Raw genomic sequence first — 17,115 nt, 5'->3', positions numbered from 1 at the left:
AAGGCAGAATAGTGTTTTCACTTTGCTTGCTTGCTACTGTTACTTTATTTTGTCTTTTATTTTTAAATACTGGAAAAAGGTCAAAAGATAGACTTAAAATTATTTAAGCATAACGTTTCTGACCAACCACAATTAGAATATAAAAAAACTAAAACAAAGCCTGTCATGGTGATGCACATCTGAAGTTACAGCTACTCAGGAAGATGAGGCTTCCACCCAGAAGATTGAGACCAGCCTGGGCAACATAAACAGTTTCTCTAAAACTTAAGTAAACAAATAAACTAAGATAGGATAGTCAAGGAAGACAAGATCATCAGAGTTGAGTCCTCTTTCACTTAGCTGAGTGACCTTGAGAAACATGCTTAACTATTTTGAATGTTTTCTCTTTTCTTTTTTTTTTTTATTTTTAATTTTTTTATTGTGGGTTGTTCAAAACATTACAAATTTCTTGACATATCATATTCCACACTTTGATTCAAGTGGGTTATGAACTCCCACCTTCACCCCATACACAGATTGCAGAATCACATCAGTTACACATCCATTGATTTACATATTGCCATACTAGTGTCTGTTGTGCTCTACTATCTAATTCACAGAGTTGTTGCTTTAAGAATAAGAAAACATTTGAATGTAGTTTTTTAAAACTAGAAATCAATATATGAATTCCTTCAGTTATTGTCCAGTTAATAATTTTGCTTGAGAGCAAAGCTGTTTAACACATAATATAATAAATCTTCTTTATATACCTTAATTAAAATTTAAATAGATAATCATATAAGTAAATTGTATAACTACCATTATTCTCCTCCCCTTTAATAAATTTACATAAACTAACACAACTTGAAGGTAAGAATATTTAATATATTTTATAACCTAGAGTCACAGCTTTATTTTTAAAATAGACATTTTTTTATACTTTTAAATGTTGCTTTTAGTAAGTATTTTGTTCAATTAATCAATCATATATGTGCTTCTAATTAAACATTATGAGTAGGACTTAATCAGTAGAAGGAAAGTTATTTATTAAATTTCTAGGTCAAACCTTAATCTCCTCTTGTTTCTTATTTGGTTCATTTAATGTCAACATATTAATAATACATTCTTTCTCAGTAGTAAAAAATAAATAGCCATTTTGCTTTTTCTATCCTCATTACCTGAATGAGGCTTCAGATAGAGCTAAATATAGTTATAATATCAAACAAACAATAATCAAAGGAAAAATACTTGCAATAAACCATACCTAGTAATAAGAACTGCATTATCGTGGTGGGCAATCCCATTTTCTGGAATGGTGTTTCCATCACTTTGGTGGGAGAGAATGGATTTCTGCCATTTACAGAAGCTATCGAGGGACTTGTCTGCATGGTGGTTTATCTCCAAGTTTGGCTGCAATACAACATGCATACCAGAAATGTTCCAAACAAATTACTAAGGTCAGTTGTTAAAACTTTTGAAGACTAAAGTGGGACTATAATTAGAAGCAGTGGTTTCTAGGAATAATCTCATGCCAATTTTGATCTCTATAATATCTGACCTAGAGTTCATTTAGTTTATTATTGAACATTCTTTCCAGTTACAGCTTTAATTATAATGTGAACATATGTGAGGCTATCAGCATACAAAACCAAAAAAAACATTGTTATAAAGTATACCATGCAAATGCTCATCCTTATACTAAAACATAGCTAATACACATATATACATAGTTTTAACAAGACTTAAGAGGTATTTAAAATTTGCTTAAAACATTAAATGTTTAGAGCTAAAAATCATAATCAAGTATGACTTCTTAAGAGGACAAATAAGGAAATATATTATTTAATAATAAATAACTCCATAGCCTAAGAGGTTCAGGTTTAAAATCTAATTCTTTCTTACCTGATCTTCTGTGAGAACAATTAAGCGGGCCACTATAATGTTCACAACGTTTCCTAGGCTGGAATCACGATAAAGTTTGGCAACCTGACCTCCAGAAAATAAGAAAAGACACAAAGTCAGACAAAAATCATAGGATCATAGTTTGATTCTATCTGATTAAAAAAAGTATGCCCATTGTATATATGAAAAGATATTTTTAATGCTATGTTGTTTAAAATTCAAGATGCCTTGGTAAAAGATTTTACAAGTCTACCTCAAGGAATATTTTTTCCTAGAGATGAACTATAACACAGTAATTAAAGGGTAAGCTGATATTTCAAGTTATAGAAAACATTTTAAACAAGATTTAATAACCCATTAAAAATATATCATCTAAAAAATAACAATAAGATTATCTTTAAGTTTATTTTCTACGGAACTTGAACATTAATAGGGCAATTCTTGGGCTGTATCTCAGTGATAGAGCACATGCTTAGCATGCATGAGGCCCTGAATTGAATCTCAAGCACCAAAAAATCTCTCTACAATTTTAGACAGATGAATTCTTATAATCATTTATTTCCTAGTAAAAATCTATGACCTTAGTACAAAGTACAACAAACTACTAAGTAAAACAGTATATAGAAAGTTCAAACTTACAATATTCATCACACTCAAAATGTAATGTTCAATATCTTTGCGGCCATGGTAGCCCACCATCATTTTGTCTGCCACTACTAATGTTTCCACAAACCGCTCAATGCTCACTGATCTTTTCTGTCTGTGGTGAATATGTGTGTCATTAGTTGGCAGTAAAGAAGGAAAAGCAGATGATGTTTCATTCTGCCACCAAGGTTTGCCACTTCTTGTGAGGTCTACAATAAGAACAATTAACCAATTCAGATAAAATCACTAATTAAACATACTTATTTATAGATCTTTCATTTAGATAAACTTCTCATAAATTTTCTAATGTATTATGATTTTTCAAAATTAAGAAAGGGAATGAAGAAATGCAGTAGTATCTTTAAAAATTTAAGAATAACATTCAAATACTCATAAAAATAAATCTGTAAATGAATTAATAATAAAACATTTTTCAAATAATCATTTCTTATTATTCCAGTGAGTAATTATATCATAATACTTTTAAACTTAAAATACATACTCTAAAGAATCACTTATTTTAAAAGCAACTAAGGCATAAACTTTAGAAACAGACTAAAGTAGTTCTGGTAAAAAACAAAAAAACAAAAAAACAATGATACAGCAAAAATCTACTCCTAAGTTATTTCTGAGCATTTATTTTAAAGTAAAATGCTTTTATTAAACTATCTTAATTAAAACCAATTCTATTATTTTAGAAATCACAATTGAAATGACTATGAATTAGTTGTTCTACATAATTTTGCAGTAACTATTTATGCTAACAGAGTACACAAAGTATTCCTTTTCCAAAGTCTAGAGATAAGGAGCATTAAAACAAGAGTTGAAAGATTCCAACACAATTTGCTTTAAACCACATTTGGTGTCTATTATGACACATCCTTCAGTACAAAGAAACCTTTTAGTTCCATGGCATTTGCAAACACTGCCTTGTGTATATTCATCTTCATTTGAAAAACTTGAGCAGATAGAGGTTGCCTGCATACTCAGAGCTTCCATATTCTCATATTTGATCTGAAAATCCTTCTAACCTTTCTTATTGAAAAAGATAGTTAGGAAAAATTAAATTAATGTATGTTACATAATTATGTTAAATAATACTGTAGCACCAGTCTAGTGTCTCTCCCTTGCTGGCTTGGTGAAAGCAACCAACCATATTGGTGAACCATTGGCAAAAAACTGCAGGTTGCCTCTGGCAAACAAGCCAAAAACTAAAGCTACCCAAACCAGAAAGAATTGAATACTACAAAGATCCATGGGAAAGAAGAAATAAAAATTCTTCTCCAGATGAGAATCCAGCCTGTCTAAGGCTGAGTAGATGGTTCATCCACATAGGTTCCTGACCTACAAAACCTATAAGAGGATAAAGATTTGTTGCTTAAACCACTATGTTTGTGGCAATATTGTTGTGAAACTGCCAAATCTTTCCTGTATCAATAAAACTCCAATTCCTCCTGCCTAGTCCTCTGTGATCATATAATCATTCATGTATTCAAGTCATGCCCAGTTTTCTCTTTCTCTGGCTAAACAGATTAAGTGTTTAAATATGAGTTTAATTTCCAACCTTTGAACATTACTCCAATGTATTCAATTTCTCTTTATCTTAAGTACTAAAAGAAGAATTTAGCATGATTGGGTACTAAACAGGTAGCAATGTTAGTTCTCATTTGATAACTATTCAGTATAAGGCACTGCTATTATCAACATCACCATTCTCATTGTCATAATTTTAAAACTTTTTATTTTTTTAAATTGGTAGTTTGCTTGGCTATCACTCTATCAGACTACAAATTCTTTAAAGATAAATTCTACATCTTTGTGTTTATGATTGTCCATCAATGACACATTGTATATACCAAATATTATTATATATTTGATATTATTTATACAGACATATGGAATGACTAAAATCAAGAGAGCTCAGTTGCATTTTAAAAACCGAATTAATACAGAATGGTTAGCTCATTATGAAACTATATCTACATTTTATAAATAGTTAATTGACTACTTAATGTTAAGCTTAATGATCTGTAACTAATATATTTTTAGCTGCACATGAGAATAAAAGATTGATCTGTTTTGCTCCAACATAAAGATTAGTAAAGATACATTTGCTGGACTGGGGTTGTAGCTCAGTGGTAGAGCACTTGCCTAGTATGTGTGAGGCACTGGGTTTGATCCTCAGCACCACATATAAATAAGTAAAATAAAAGTATTGTGTCCATCTACAAGTAAAGAAAAAAAAAGACATTTGGGGGTTGGGGTTGTGGCTCAATGGTAGAACACTTGCCTAGCATGTGTGAGACACTAGGTTCAATACCCAGCACTGCATAAAAAAACCAAACAAATAAAATAAAGCTGTGTCCATCTGCAACTAAAAAAAATATTTTAAAAAATACATCTGGGCACTGGATTTGATCCTCAGCACCACATAAAATATATAAATAAATAAAGATATTGTGTCCATCTACAACTAAATAAAATTCACAAAAAAATGATACATTTGCTTTGCTCAATTTAATTTCAGATAGATCAGAGGTGTTAAGAAATTGCTCCATAACCATATATACCAGTAACTTTTTCTCAAAACCAACATATGGATGTCACTGCCATCTGAAACAAGATTTTAACATTTTGATCAATATCAAAATGTTTGAGTATATATAGCCATTCACAATTATTTAATTAACCTGCTTTATTTTTTGTTCATGGCATTTATTATTTATTGATAGTTGGTCATGTATTTATTAAAGTTCATTTACCTATTTAGTTACCTGTCCTTCCTCACTAGAATATAAGCTCTATGACAGTAAAAATCTTTTCTGCTTTATTTATTTATGCATCCTCAGCACCTAGAATAGCTTTGCACATAGTGCTAAATGAATGTTTATTTAGTAGATACATAAGTAAATAATGCAGGTATAGAGACATAATGTTATCTATGTCGAAGGACTAAAAGAAAATTCAGTTATCTCTGGATGCAAGAATAACAATAATTTTCATTTTAATGTTTTTTTCTTTTTTCCTCTATTCTCTAAATATTCCAAAGAGAACAGATATTACTTCCATAAAAATCATTTAAAACACATCTATTGAATCTAATTATAATGGAAAAATTCGTATCTGGATATGAGATCATTGAATCTAGTGTCAACAGTGCTTTTATATCCTATATTTTGGTATAAACTTGATTACTCATAACAAGCTAATTGGCAATATATGTCTACAAATTCCTATCTCTTGCTTGACCTATGCTGTTGAGATAGTATCACAATCAAGTTCTTGACCAGACAAGTAACTAAACATAAAATAGTTTTTTCTCCAATGGCATCTAGTTACAATTCCTGGAACTCAGGGAACTACAACCATATTACCACTAATGGGAAGGCCAGTGAAGTGTCTAAAAGTGTGACAGGTCAGATCTAGGAGACAGAGTTGACTAAAAACAGGACTATGAACCTGGAGACAGGAAGCCCCATTAGAAAGTTAGAACAGTAGTCCACGCAAGAGATAATGAGGGTCTGAACTAATTAAACTGGTGTTAGGGCTCATACATGAAATGGATTGAGGGGAGGGTTGTTTAGGAAATCATCTCAATAGTGCAGAGGAGAGATGGGAAGAAAAGAAGAAAATCTTCCCCCAAAATGGAAGAATTTTATAACAATAAAAATTTGTAAGTGTCTGACTCATGCCTAAACCACTGAAAAATAAAGTCTGCCAGAGTTCAAATAATGTATTGGCACCATGAAAGAGAATAATTTGAATATCAAAATTAAGAGATGCCTTTCAGAATAAGATAAAATATTGAAATTTTTTGTGTGTGAGAAGTTATCTTCAAACAAACAACTAAATATTTGAATCCTAGTTTTTAAGGAATTTATTTATATATAGTTGTACTTATGGCCTAAGTTTTATTAAATAGAAGACAAAATAAACTAATTTCCATAATGAATAAACTTATTTCCATAATGACTAATAAAAGTCAATATAAAGACTAAATCAAACCTTTTACTTATTATAAGGAATTTTGTTTCATGTTTTAAGTGGATTCAGTTTAAGTGGCCTTTGTCTCTTAAGTTTTCCTATCACTATGTTAACATCCTCCTAACTTCCTGCCTCTAGTCTTGCTCTCCTCTAATTCAGTCTCCACACAGCTACTTATACTCTTTTTTTTTTTAAATAAATCTGATTATGTCATTCCTCCTACTTAAAACCTATTAGTGTGTTTCCAGCATATCAGGGTAAACAAATTACTTCATATGGTTTATAAGCCCTTCACGTTGACCTTATCTCTCATGTCTCATCTCTTACAACAACACCCCTCAACCACCATGAACCTCATCTCCATCTCTCCAGTCCACATTCTAATATCCAAGTACATGTACTGTCAGTTTCTGGAATGTGACATTCTCTCTTTTGCTTAGGACCTTGGAAAATGCAGTTTCCTCTATGTGGAACAGTCTAGTCACCGATCATTCTACATTTGCCCAACTACCTTCTAAGGATATGGTAAACCTCATATCTTAGCTGAGAAGTCACGTCTTCCATGAAGATTTCCTTGATCAATAAAGTCTAGGTTTGTTGTCTCTGTCATGTATCACATAGTTCCCTAATTCAGTGCCATCGCTATCTTTGAAAACTACCTTATGACTCTTCAAGTCTTATTCAAGTGTCTAGATTCCTGCTACTTGCAGGAAACTAGCAAACTAACTAAATAATACAGAGTACAATGGAACACTTCTTCGTACAAGTTGTAACCATTACCTGAATAAAATAAGATGATGTTTTTTTTCCTTCAAACAAAAAAAAAGTGTCAAATTTTATACAGACTTACATTTAAGGACTTCTTAAAGAGCTTCCAGATTGATTTAAAATTACTTGGGACTGGGGTTGGGGCTCAGTGGTAGAGTGCTTGCCTAGCATGTATGAGGCACTGGGTTAGATCCCCAGCGCCACATAAAAGAAACTAAATAAAAACAAAAGTAAAGGTATTGTGTCTATCTACAGCTAAAAATATTTTTAATTAATTAATTAAATTACTGGTATATGACAACTTTTAAGAGGGCCTTGTACATATGTCTAATTACTCAAATTCCTATTTACTTTTATTATTAAGTAATTATTTCCTTATTATATTTTCCAGAAGAAAGAGAAAGGGACAATACAATACAATATTATTTCCAAAACCTACACACTCACCCAAAACCCCACAATGAGAGTGATCATAGAGATGTCGTTGTTGAAGGGTAGATTTTTTGTAAATAACATGAGGATGGCCATTTTCATAACTAAAATGCTTGGAATCTTCTGTGGTGTTCTTTAAAGGCTCAATAAAATATTCTTCATCTTCTGTAGCAATAATACCATGCTAAAAGAAAAAGAAACAAAGATTACCAAGAAGAACAATCATTTTAAACATTTGTTATCATTATTACCCAGAGTCAAAAATGAATTGATACTTCTCCTAAATTTTTTTTTCAATGGTACTGGGGTTTGAGCCCAGAGGTATTCTACCTCTGAGCTATATCCCTCACCCTTTTCATTTTTTGAGACAGGGTCTTGCTAAATTGCCAAGGCCAGCCTCAAACTTGGGATTCTCCCTCCTCAGCCTCCCAAGTAGCTGGGATTAAGGCATATGCCACTGTACCTGGTTTAAAACATATTAATAAAAAGTATCATGTATTATTGAACTCCATAACGTATAAAATGTCCCTAAATCTTTAAAAAGGATATTTAAATACCTTTATATGCTATGCACTCTACTAAGCATATCATATACATTGTCTACTACAACTTTCCCAACAACTCTGCTCAAGGTGACAGACCTCCATGTAAAGGTTTAAAATTTATTTACTTTTGAAATTGTGTATATAATTTAGCTATATCTTCTGTGTTTAAATACAGCTATGTGATTAAGTTTTAGCCAATTAAAAAAATTTACAGAGGGCTGTATATCAGCTTTCAAATGCCTTATCAGTGGAATTCACTCTCTCTTTACTGCCAACTGAATGGAGAGTGCTCCTAAGATCTAGGAGAAGTTGAAGCTAAAAAAAAAAAAGAAGGAACCTGGTCCCTGAGTGACCTCTTAGAAATCTGTTTAATATAAACACTGATATAAGGAAGAAATAAACTTTTATTGTGATAACCACTGACATTTTAAGGTGGAAGTTAAATCAACTTATATGTCCTTAGTTAACATACATTCCTTGCATTCTCATTTTGCAGATGAAGTAACAGGCTCAGAGGTCAAGAACTTGCCCAATTCTAGACAGAAGAAGGAAAAGGAGCTGGTAAACAAAGATCTGCTATTATTCATAATGTTCCATTGCCTTATACTTATTTTCTAAGCCAAGTACTACTCAGTTATCATACCTCCCATTTAAAAATTTCTCTAGCCCAAATGAAGTACCTTCACTCTCCTCTGAGCTCCACTAGAGTTTAGATATCATTTTTTTCTCAATTTATGCCACATTGTTTTACTATATCTCAAACCCTAAAGTTTTATTTAAATTTTATATAACTTATAACTGCATGTTTTATCTTCCCAACTAGACAACTTGCTTTATACAGGCAACATGTTATGTCCCGTTTCTTTGCATCAGAGCCATAGAAAATATCTCATATGTAATAGGTTTCAAATAGAATTTTATTAACAAAAAGAAATAAGATGGTAAAATTGACCTGCGTCAAAAATAAGAACTTCCAAAAAATAATAACTTCCACGCTTGTCTAACAGTGTTTTCCTAAGAATGGCACATGTGAGGATCGCTCTTAATCCAACTAATTTACCCTGTAACACTGGATAAAACACAAACTCTATGGGCTTATTTCCTCAGCTGGAAAAATGAAAGGATTGGTCTAAATTAGTGGTTTTAAAACTGCACTCTGGGGAGCCCTAAGGGTTCCATGAAAGTGCCCTCAGGGGATTGTCCCAGACAACAAAGGAAGACCTACAGGGCTTGGATTCTGGGGTTTAGAATCAGCTGTGCTTTTATTAACCTGTATATTAAGTTTCCACATAACATTTCATATGAGAAAAGCATTTTGCTGCTTTAAGAAAGAAAAAATAGTTGAAAACCTCTGGTCCAGATAATCTCTAAGATCCCTTTGAATTCTAATTCTCTAAGATCCTATTTAGAGAAATGCATGTTAAGTACAACATGCTTGAAAAAAAAGAGAAGACATAATTGGAAATGTTCTAACTTACAGATAAAGTTGGAGTCACCTACAACCCACAAGAATGAGTAGAGGAATGCAAAAAATAAAGCAACCCTTAGTTAATTCATATTATTTTCACCATTGTTTGATTTATTTATGGGTAACAGTCCCTCTATATTAAATGCAAATACTGACAGAAATCACATAATATGCCATTAGTAAACTCTAATGCCTAAGCATGAATTATTTTACCTGGCAGGTTAACAATGTACTAGAAAACTGAGCACAGTACCTCCAGAAAGGAGGCAAGTTTCAATATGAGTTTTGATTAGAAGGAAGTATAGAAAGAAGAGTCTAAGGTACTCTGCAGAAAGGGTAGAATAATCAGAACTAATTTCACAAATGCCCCACTCTTGCCTATTAATCCCCACAAGAAGCCCAAGCTGCATCCACTGAATTCTATGAGTCATATGGTTATGTTTGTCAGATTTTCAGATCCCATCTCCTCTACTCCTAAAATCACAGTGGTCTCTGGGCAGCAGAGAGTTGAAAGGGCCCAGATAAGAAAGTCATGTTACAGCAAGTAAATGGAATCAGAAGGCAGTAAGTAAACAAAATCTGTAATTTAAAGAATGGAAAAACTTCTGAAAGGGAAATCCAGAAAGTTCGTGTTAGGTATTCTGTAAATCATTTACCCATCTTTTCTTTGACGTAAGTGCTTACATCAGCACAACTTTACAGATGAGAAACTAGATGGAGCAAAGTTAAATAACAAATTCAATTGATTGACTTTGGAAACTACTCTCCTAACCACTACAGTTTTATTAGCTTTTCCTCTAAAGACTGTTTAAGATTTTATTTATCCATTCATCAAATGGGCTTTGGATATCTACAACAGTGAACCAAAGTGTCAACTCTTATCAGAATGCCTCCTGCCTAGTGGGAGGAGTTAGAAAAAATTAATTAATTTGATAAATAAATTATATACCAGGTAGTGATAAATGAAAAAGGAGGGAAAGGCTGTTTTAAAAGACAGATGATAATCAGAAGTGAGGGCATTATACAAATATTTTAGAATAGATGGGGGAAATTCTCTCTAAAAAGGTGATATTTGAACAGAAACCTGCATAAAGCCACCCAAATAAATGTCTTGGGAGGGGCAGAGAGACTGGGAAAGCAAATGAAAAGGGAATTAGGTAGGAACATCCTTGTGTATTCAAGAAACAGCAAGGAGTTACACAGGCTGCAGAAAGAGAAGAGGAGAAAGATTACAGGATTAGAAAGGGGCTGGAGGACCTGAGTTAAAGTAAAGTCCCAGGAATTTCTGCATGCCTGCAAAAGCCCTGCTGTTGCTTCCTTCAGCATTGCATTCAGCTATTTGCCTCAGAATCATCAGAACTAATTTCACAAGTGTCCCCACTCCCTGCCTATTAGTTCCTACAAGAAGCCCAAGCTGCATCCACTGAATTCTACGAGTCATATGGTTATATATATCATGTTTTCAGATCCCAACTCCTTCTACTCCCCATCATCTAAAACACTTCTGTGCCCTCTCAAGTTCAATCATCAACACAATTTCCTATACCCTCAGCCTCATCTGTGAATGTTTATCATCTTGCTCTAACAAAAATATGAATCTCCCTAAATGACATTCCTTCCTTGTAGTCCTGTTATAGTAGCTGCTTTCTCTTCTACATGTCTCTTACTGGACCTGTAAGCAAGGTTCTTGAGATTTGTTGCCATTTCTGAACAATTCACTCTCCTTCCTCAAAACAAAACACCAGCTTCAAACCTCATGCCATAATCTTCTCCCCTTCTCCTAGTTGCTTTATCTACTGACCTCACTCCCCTCATTCCATAAAGATTTTAACTTCTGGAGTCAAGGCCTGTGATATCATTCCTGGAATAATTGCTGATTTCAATATCTTCTTATATCAAAAATCCTTAAAATTTGTGATGTGTGTGCACATGTGCCCTCAATCCCTCCAGAAGTCAAGGAGTAAACCAGGCAGGGTGGTGCACACCTGTAATCCCAGTGACTTGGAAGGCTGAGGCAGGAGAAATCTCAAATTAAAAGCCAGCCTTAGCAACTTAGTGAGGCCCTGAGCAACTGAGTGACACCCTGTCTCTAAATAAAATATAAAAAGAGTTAGGGATGTGGCTCAGTGGTTAAGCACACCTGGGTTCAATTCTTGGTATCAAAAAGAAAAAAAAGTCCAGGAGTGAAACATAAGGACTCCTTCTATGAATAAAATATTAAAAGCAGAAAAAAATACAGAATTACAAATAAAAGCAACTTTAGTGAAATACAGCTATCAAAATATTTTTTAAATATAATACATATGGTTACTAACACTTTAAGAAGTTCTTTAATGGATCTAATAAAAATTATCTCATAATGCAGATGAATATAAATAATGATTTAAAAATATGCAAAACCTGCAACATGACATGAGTGTGATTTTTATTGGGGATAAAGTCACAGGTACTGCCATTACTATATTGATTTGTACCTATATTTTATAATTGAAGGAAATGTTAAATTTCAGTTAAAAATTAGTAAAAAAAAAAAAAAAAAGATGTAAAATTTCCCCATTCCAGTTCACAAACTCCTTGAATTTCATTTATGGACTCAAGTTACAGACTATTAACATGATGGTATCTTTTTTGTTTGTTTGTTTTAATATTTATTTTTTAGTATTTGGCGGACACAACATCTTTGTCTGTATGTGGTGCTGAGGATTGAACCCGGGCCGCACGCATACCAGGCGAGCACGCTACCGCTTGAGCCACATCCCCAGCCCAACATGATGGTATCTTTAATCCCTCCCCTCCCAACTCCTTGACCTCCTCTCCTTCAAATATCTTATTCTTCACCTTACCTCAGACACTCATGCCTATGGTCAAAACCTAGACTTCATCATTGTCATATTTACAACCTTCAATAATCTCTATTTCAAGTCACCCATTTTCTATCTTTCCAGCACTGCCCTTCTAATATCCCAACTCCAAGAAACAGTTATTTTATCCCAATCAAGAGCCTCAATTAATTGATCTTCATGCTTTTCACAGTACTTCACCTCATAGTCTCATTTCCCTCCTAAACCAGCTTCAGATCATTTCCAATTATTTCCAATTCCTGTGCCCCTTTCTCAATTCATTGAATCCCTTTCTCAATTCATTAAACCACAACCCTAATTAAATTAAACTATGCTAGGCCTGCATCTTAATAGCTGCACTTAGCCAGTGAAAACATACCAACTAGTGAATGGTTTCACTTTAATATCACCATCCCTCATTTCAACTCTACTCTAACACTCCAAGGCAACAATACTAGTTCTAGTATGAACTCTAGTTCATCCAGTATTCTACACTTTCCTGGATAAATATTTCATGCTTTCTTCTCCTCCTCTCTCTCTCCTCCCCGCCCTCTCTCCCTTTACAACCTTGTCCTTCCAACTTCCCTTCCAACAGACAATACTGTACTACCTCCTACAAACTCCCCCAAACACAAGTATCTACTTACTTGCATCCACTGTCCATATACTCTGTTTTTTTTTTCCTGTTATTGTGCATGAACTTTCTATTCTCCTGGCTAAGAATAATTATTCCCTTTGTGCGGATGATTCCATCCCTTCTTACCCACCAAGAACTTCAGTCCAGCAATTTGCCATTTCTCTACACACTCATTTCCATCTCTATCAAAACAAAACTTTGTCTGACCCCACTTCTGCATGCAGTTACTAACCATTTCTTGCTTTTCAAAAATCCTTGAAATAACTGCCTATATCATCTTTTCTCCCACTCCCTCTTAAATCTACTCCAGTCAGGTCTTTTCCTCTCTTCCAAACTCCACCATGACTTTACCAAGACTACTTTTGTCAAGATTTCCAATGACCTCCTCATTTAAAAAATCAGGTTTTAGTGTTACACATACTTTGACTCACTAGCAGCATTTTCCTTTTGAAATACTTCATTCTCTTGCTTTCCAGAACATTTGCCTGGTCTTCCTTCAAATTTTTAGTTACTCTGTTCTTTGCTGTTTCTGCCACCATTCTCTGACCTCCCTGACCTCTTGGAATACCCAAAGGCTAAGTCCTTAGACCTCTCCTCTGTCCTACCTATATTCCTTCCTAAGCAATTTTATATAATCTCCTGTTTTAATTATATATATATATATATATATATATATAGTTAAAATGTTTTGACTAAAAATATTTTAACATTATAATTCATATCTTTCCCTGAACACCAGACAAGTATATCCAACACCCTATACAACATCCAAAATTTAGCATGTCCAATTGAATTCATGATGTATACCCACAACTTATCCCTCACCAGTAACTTTCAATCTTTGTTAATACCCAAGTCTTTCTCATCTCAGTTGATAGTTATTACATTCTTCTAGTTGCTCAGAACTCAAGCTTGGAATTGACATTTATTTTGTCCTGTTTTAAAACCTGACATCTGACCACCAATTCCCTTTGACTTCATCTGTTATATCTTCTTCACTTAGCTGTAGCCACAGTGGCCTACTTACTGTTCCTCAAACACTTAGATCAAACCTCTGTAATTAAGATATTTCCACCTGGAAATCTCATTCCTCAGATACCAGCATTTCCTTTTTCATTTTCCTTAAAGTCTTTGTTTAATACTTGTTCTCCTTAGTACTTATCACTACCAACATGCTATGGTTTTTATTTGTTTATCTTATTTGAGTCTCCTCCACTGAAATGTGAGCCATATTATAACAATGATTTGGTTTTTGTTCACTGTTATACTCCTAGCAAAAGGAACTGTGCCTATCAGATGGTAGGTGATTATAGGTATTTGGTGAATGAATGAATGAATGAATGAATGATGGAAAAGGGAGAAAAAGCAACTGCAGACATAATTAAATGAACAGAAAGTCTAAGAAGTCACTGGGCTTTTCTAACTACCTAAATGGTCTTTATTATATTCACAGCAATTGAGAGAAAATAACTTTTCATGATGTTAGAATATAATGAAAAGAAAGTTTTCTTGAAAATTAGAAGTATAACCACTCTAACTTTTAAATCAATTGAAGGGGGAAAAAAGCAAAACTGAAAAATCTCATAGAACCTAGAATAAAAAAGGAAAAGATGGGGGCTGGGGATATAGCTTATTTGGTAGAGTGCTTTCCTAGCATTCACAAGGCCCTGAGTTCAATCCCCAGCACCACCACTAAAAAACAAAAAGGAAAAGATGGAAAGAGAGTGAGACAAAGAGAAGCAGAAAACCAGTCCCAGAAAGAGAAAGGGAAGAAAGAAATAAGGAGAGAAAATTATTAAGGAATTCTTTTTAACTTTCTTATTTTAAAGGAGGTTCTTTAAATTCAATATCAAGCAAAGAAGTGGAAAGAAAACCCACATCTAGCCACATGACAAAATTCCTAAGACAGGAAGGATAAAGAGAAGAACACATACACTTTCACTGAGGGAAATATTTTTTATTTAAAAAATTTTAAAAGAACAAAGGGACAATAATCAGACAAGCAGCAAACTTGTACCTGCTGCCCAAACTAATCAATGCAATTTTTTTAGATCTTAAATGTTTTTCTTTTTTAAAGACATAAAACCATAAAGATATATTTGTTACCCTCTAAATTACCTTTCCCAATTCTACCGACCATAGCTCTTAAGGAAAGTGACTTTTTAACCTAGAATTCCATGTTCAGCTAATTATCAACCAAACATGAAGTTACTTTCAAATAGTCAAGGACTCAGGAATTTTACTTCCTAGGTACCTATTTTGAGATAATTATTTGAAGGTGTTCCTCAGCAAAATCAGGATATAAACTCAGAGAAAAGAAGATGTGGAACTAATTTAGGAAGGATGAAATCCCAAGATAGGACATGTGCAATAGCTCAAGAAATTCATTAACCAGAGGGAACCAAGAAAAATGCTTCCAATAAGATACAAATGTATACCAAGCAGTAGATGAAGAGACTAAGGAACTACAAAATTTGGTCACCCAATAAGGAAATCATATTTTTTTCCTCAATAAGAAAAAAATAAAAGTAATTATAAACTTCAGGAAAACAACATCTGGATACCCATAGTCCAGATAGAAAGCAAACTAAAATGTGACATTATTTAGAACAAGTAATAAACTTTAATGTTAGAAACTTTGTCCTTTGAATGGTGAAATGGTTGTAACACTGAAATTATGGATGAGAAAACATTATCAGAAAACACTAGTGTGATCACTGCATTACAAAAATTTATAATTTAAAAAGAGTTGACTAACAATGATAGCCTTTGAAAAAGTAAGATTTTCTAAAAACTTGTTAACATATTCTACTTGATTAAAAATGCATCATGATTCAAAATAAGAATGAAGGGGAAGGCTACTAAAACCAGTGGGTAAACATATAATGTAAAATAGAATATTCACATAGTCTCAAAATATCTGCTTACAAATTCCTTATTAATCTCAGGAAGAAAACAGTCAAGTTAGTGGACAAACCTGGCAGATCACAATGAGAAACAAAGTGAAACAAAAAGGTATTAAAAATGGGAAAGAAAACAAGAGACAGAAAGTCTTCATGGGGATTAAGGAAAGACGGGTGATACCCTGCAGTCTCCTTAACTGTAAAAAAGAGGTCTCATTTTCAATCTTATTATCGATTTTGATTCATCAAACAGCATCTTTCATAGTTTTATACACAGTCACCTATACTAATGACTCTCAAGTTACTTGTTTCTAGAATTGACTCTTTTCTAAACTTCAGTTATTATTTGCCAAATGCCACTAGAAATCTTTAGCCTGTATTTCTGCTAATTCCTCACATTTACTCTATCAATGTTATTCTCTTCATCTCTCTCTCCAATCTGACACTCCCCTAGCCCTCTTTCTCAATGAGTAACATTTGTATACACCTTGACCCAAAAGAGAACTTTCAGCCATCTTCAATTACTTTCTCTCATTCATCCCCCTTTCAGTTCAATTCTATTTCAATTTTTAAAATTCTTATTAAATATCTACTATTCACTATGTGCTTCATTATGTGCCTAGGAATAAAATATTAATAAGATACAAATCCTCTAAATTTTCTTTCCAAAATGTGGTTCAAATTCATTCAATCTTCCCATTCCCGAGGCCATAGTCTTTGAATAGACCCTCATTCATTATCTTCTCCATATTCTAACTCATCTATCTGCAGTCACTTCCCTCAAATCCCCAATGGAAATAGTTCTGTTTTTTTCTAAATCTCAGATTTTTCCATCACCCAGTTAAAAATAGCTATTGCATAGTCAATATTAATGCCAAATATAAAGGACTTAGTTAATGACTAGGAACAGTATTTATCTGATAATTAATAGCAAGTTTTAGAGCACATTTATTAAAAATCAGTTTTTTTATGTATAAAGTCCTAATATTGCTTATGGAGAAAAGAAACTAGA

General features: G+C 33.2%; 1 protein-coding gene across 1 annotated transcript in view; it reads right to left on the bottom strand.

Annotated features, from left to right (window-relative positions):
- Adamts6 (ADAM metallopeptidase with thrombospondin type 1 motif 6) overlaps nucleotides 1–17,115 on the bottom strand; it is a 284,670-nt gene that overhangs the window by 255,927 nt on the left and 11,628 nt on the right. Inside the window, exons 5-8 of the mRNA XM_048806580.1 lie at nucleotides 7,726–7,894; nucleotides 2,521–2,735; nucleotides 1,882–1,965; nucleotides 1,244–1,389 (exon numbers count right to left, since the gene is read on the bottom strand). Coding sequence (XP_048662537.1) covers nucleotides 1,244–1,389; nucleotides 1,882–1,965; nucleotides 2,521–2,735; nucleotides 7,726–7,894 — 614 coding nt within the window. The remainder of the gene's footprint in view (nucleotides 1–1,243; nucleotides 1,390–1,881; nucleotides 1,966–2,520; nucleotides 2,736–7,725; nucleotides 7,895–17,115) is intronic.

The sequence above is a fragment of the Marmota marmota genome, unplaced genomic scaffold (genome assembly GCF_001458135.2).
Source record: "Marmota marmota marmota unplaced genomic scaffold, marMar, whole genome shotgun sequence".
Taxonomy (NCBI): domain Eukaryota; kingdom Metazoa; phylum Chordata; class Mammalia; order Rodentia; family Sciuridae; genus Marmota; species Marmota marmota.
The sequence above is the reverse complement of the archived record's forward strand: the minus strand, read 5'-3'. Positions and strand labels throughout refer to the sequence as shown.